The sequence below is a fragment of the Octopus bimaculoides genome, chromosome 2 (genome assembly GCF_001194135.2).
Source record: "Octopus bimaculoides isolate UCB-OBI-ISO-001 chromosome 2, ASM119413v2, whole genome shotgun sequence".
Classification (NCBI taxonomy): Eukaryota; Metazoa; Mollusca; class Cephalopoda; order Octopoda; family Octopodidae; genus Octopus; species Octopus bimaculoides.
In genome coordinates this window covers 28,154,015-28,158,425 of record NC_068982.1, presented here as the reverse complement: position 1 = coordinate 28,158,425, position 4,411 = coordinate 28,154,015, and the positions used below count along the sequence as shown (strand labels likewise).

General features: G+C 34.9%; 1 protein-coding gene across 1 annotated transcript in view; it reads left to right on the top strand.

Annotated features, from left to right (window-relative positions):
* Window positions 1–4,411, top strand: part of LOC106872747 (cartilage oligomeric matrix protein) — a 130,240-nt gene that overhangs the window by 96,928 nt on the left and 28,901 nt on the right. Inside the window, exons 10-11 of the mRNA XM_014919838.2 lie at window positions 1,483–1,557; window positions 3,808–3,960. Coding sequence (XP_014775324.1) covers window positions 1,483–1,557; window positions 3,808–3,960 — 228 coding nt within the window. The remainder of the gene's footprint in view (window positions 1–1,482; window positions 1,558–3,807; window positions 3,961–4,411) is intronic.

Here is a 4,411-nt window from a genome sequence, read left to right as displayed (position 1 = left end):
ATCAGTGAAGAATTTCACTGGAAAAGAAGATATAAGTTTGCCAGGTTTTTGTCTCTCTCACCAAGGTCATCAGCTGTCGAACGCCGACGAAGGGAAATAACCCTGAAATCCGGATACGTTCGTGCTGCAGATCGAGGTGAGAGGGATAACTTCCCTTGGCAAACAGGACACAGTCGTGTGTCGATAAGCCAGCTGGAGGAGATGTCCTCCTGGGGCTAAAAGCAACAGTAACATCCACCCCTAGGGGTCAGTCACACTTAAGTGGCAATATACTACACTTTATATATATATATATATATATATATATATATATAATACAGAATGGGACAAGATTTTTTTTTATTATGTTATGTCAAGACAGTCTGGTCTGACACTAATTAATTGTACGAGATGTACAACTTTAAACCGTTATAAGCTGGGAGCACTAAAAAAAATCAAAACAAAATTTCCAGAGTGCTAAAGAAAATTACAAACGCAGTTATTAAGATATAAAGACATGTCATTTAAGACAGAAAACGTGATGAAAAAAATACTATAATACAATATATAACGCGATACATTCGGCGTACAGTGTAATTTTTCAATAACAACGAACGTTTCTTCCAATGACACGATCATATGTGACTTGGCGCTTCTCATCTTGATATAGGTATAGGCGTAAGGGTGACCAGGTGGTTAAGAAACTCGCATTGCAACCACATGGTTATGAGTTCAGTCAAACTGTGCAGCCCCTTGAGTAAGTATCTTCTGTTATAGCCCCATAAGTGGATCTCGAAGAACATATAAAACTATAAATAATCATTTCTACTAAAGGCACAAGGCCAGAAATTTTGGGGGATGAGTAAGTCAATCACATCGACCCCCACGGCTCAACTGGTACTCATTTCATTGACCCCGAAAGCATGAAAGGCAAAGTCGACCTTGGCAGAATTTGAATAAAGCTACAAATAAAAGCAAGTAAATGTTGGTTTCACATTGAACCATTAGGAGTGAAAAACCCCAGTTCTCATTAGAATTTCCTTCTAGGAGAAGATAAACTCGTATATTAAAAAAAAGAAAAGAAAAAGCAAGTGCAGTCGGTTTCTAATCGTTCTGCCGCTGGTTTTACAACTGACTGCAGGTTCAGTGCTGTGCACTCAAAAAAAATTCAATCACGAAAATTTCTTGGATTCTTGGAACATTGCTTGGATTCTTGGAACATTGCTTGGACTTACTGCGTTTAGGAAGTAGTCTTATTCGGCCGCGGGTTGACTTCTACCATGTATATATGTGAAATCGCTTTTTATTGTCAACATAGATTACATAAAAATTAGACAGTAATTTTATTTCATTTTGTTGTGTATATTTTTTATGGTTATTCACATCATTTTTATATGTCGTCTGCTAATAAACCGAAACTTGGTGATCACTGTCAAACTTTTACCTATAAAAATTGATAAATATTTTATATATATATATATATATATTTCTTTTTTCAATCAGATTTGCGAAGATATCAACGAATGCAAAATGAACAATGGAGGTTGTGTACCCAATTCAAGATGCATAAATCTACCGGTAATTACTTTTGATAATTGTTTAGATGCTTTTATTAACATAAAGTGCATGTAGCAGGTATCGGTATGTGATTAAGAGGTTCGTTTCGCAAACAAGTGGTTTAGAGTTTAGTCTCATTGCCGAGCATCTTAGACAGCTAGCACTGGTCCGATCAATATCTTATGTGTGAATTTGGTAAACGACAGCTGTGCAGAAACCTGTGTCATATATATATATACATATACATATATTATATACACATACACGCACGCTCACTCAGCCACTCACACGCACACACACATACACACAAAAACACAAACACACACACACACACACACACACCACACATACATACATACATACATACATACATACATACATACATATATATATATATATAAGTTCTACTTACGAAGTTCGATTCTCCGTGTTTCAAATGCTTAACCATTCCAGATCACTTTTTACAAACCGATCGATGTTCCGTCATCTGCTCCCAATATTCAACATCCAACCTAACACCATACATACATACATACAAAAATAGGATAACTATTGGCAACTATTTCGAAACCGCCAGCTTCTATATCCAAATTAAAAACTTACATTTATACCAATAGTAATTGGTGCACTTGGTTTTGTGACAGTTTGACAGTCTGGATAAGCTTGGATTTTCAGAAAAAGAAATGAACCAACTAACTCGCACATTACAAATAAAATCCGTTTATGGAACAGTAAAAATATTCAAAACTTTTCTCAAGTTTAAAATGTGACACTATTTCCGTTATCTACATTCCAACGATGTTAAAAACCATCTACCTCTTCAGAGGAAGAATTTAGATAATTAACAACAGAAGAGAACATACATACATACACACATACATACATACATACATTTATACATACATACATACGTATATACATGCATACATACGTATATACATACATACATACATACATACATACATACATATATACATGCATGCATGCATACATACATACATACATACATACATACATACACAATTATAAATAATTCGATTTACAGATCCATACTAATGGATAGGCATTATACGAATTTTCTGCGACGCATCTAGAAATTTCTTTCACTACAGTGAGATACCTCTTGCGGCAGGCCGCTTAAGAGCCACTACTCAAAGTAGATACCACACGATGGGCTACAACAAGCCTGTAAGAAATTCGCTTCGCAATCACGAGGCACCGTGTTCAATCCCATTACGTTGAAATTTAGACAAATGTCGTCTACTAATAATACAGTTCAAGTCAATCCTTGAGAGGGAAACTGAGCAGACGGAATGGGTGCAGAACCCCATTGGGTGGATTTTACCTTTTATTTAAAAGTATAGCCGTGTCATACACACTGCGTCATTCTGAATCTGCCTGAGAATTATGTTAAGCGTATATGTGCCAGAGGAATACTCAACCATTTACATACTATTCAGGTAATTCAGTTGATGGAACAACTGAATCTTTATCTTCAGAAACGACGGAGATCCATTTAGTTACTATTTTACTGTAGTTTCGTGAAAGTGCTGAGTTCAATTCGTGTAGCTTGTAAAATTGATTCCTAACACAACGCAATACCTCTTAGCGGGACTTTGGCTAAAGAAAAATAAAAGAAAAGCTAAGAACCGTAACTAAGCATCTCAAGACATGTTTTTTAAAAATTACCTGCGATGTAAGAGCATCCAACCCAGTAGGGGATGAGTCTCCTCTCTCATCTGTTTCAACATAAGTTCTGGGCTTATGCTCAAAGTAATGAGGCTTGTAAATGGACAGAGAGAGCTAAAGAGAGACCCCTTTTAAAATAATAAGTCGTTTGTGAGACGAAATTTAACATGACATATTTTAGTTTTAAGCTGTTGTATGAAAGTGATCTAAAATATTTAAACAATTTTTTTCTCTAAGCTTGCAAATATATAGTCGTACAAATTTATCTAATGATTTAATTATTAAAACATAAACAGTTAAAATAATGTTCTGCTTCTACTGACGATCACAAATAAAGGTGAAACCTCAAGAATTCTCTCCTGTACTTACTGAGGGGAAAATTTTTGTCATATGCAATTATTATTTTCATTTTTTACTGAATATTTTTTTCATATTCCAATAATAAAAAATGTTTTAACCAAATTAATTATCTTAATAAACGTATAATAATCACCTGTGAATTCCAACAAATTTGTAGCCATAGTTGCCATCACAAATTTCTATTATAATTTTTTTTTTTTTACTCCTTGCTTGAAAATTTAGGGAGGTTTTAGGTGTGGTGAGTGTAACACAGGCTACGTTGGAAACCAAACGCGAGGATGCTTTAAACAATCAAACAGTTGTCCAACAAATGAAGAGTGCCACCCACTTGCAAGATGCGTGAACCGAAAAGAAACGAATTCTTACGAATGCATGGTGAGTGTCAATATTTTTGTTTTGAGTATAATAATCAAAGATTTCTTTCATACATCATTGCAGGAAGTTCATAAATTACCTTTACAACTTCCGTAATGTATTGCATTGTATCGCCTAGATGTAATGCTTTCAACCAATGGAGCCCATGTGCAAGTGTTCTCGTGTTTCTAATAAAATTTTATTTCTTTGCCAATAAACTCTGCTGAGTTAGCCTCATTATTTTTTTCCGAATTTTCCAAATTGTAAAGGTAATTTACAGACAGCTTGAATTATTATTATTATTATTATTTTTATTATTATTATCATCGAGTGAGAGAGCAGTGCATGCCATCAAAGTGACACTGGGGTAAAACATAACAAGCCCGTTATACCCATCATGACTATCCGTCTGATAAGGGTACACCAGGCACATGCATCACAACCATATGTGCATGACATGGTGATCACATAT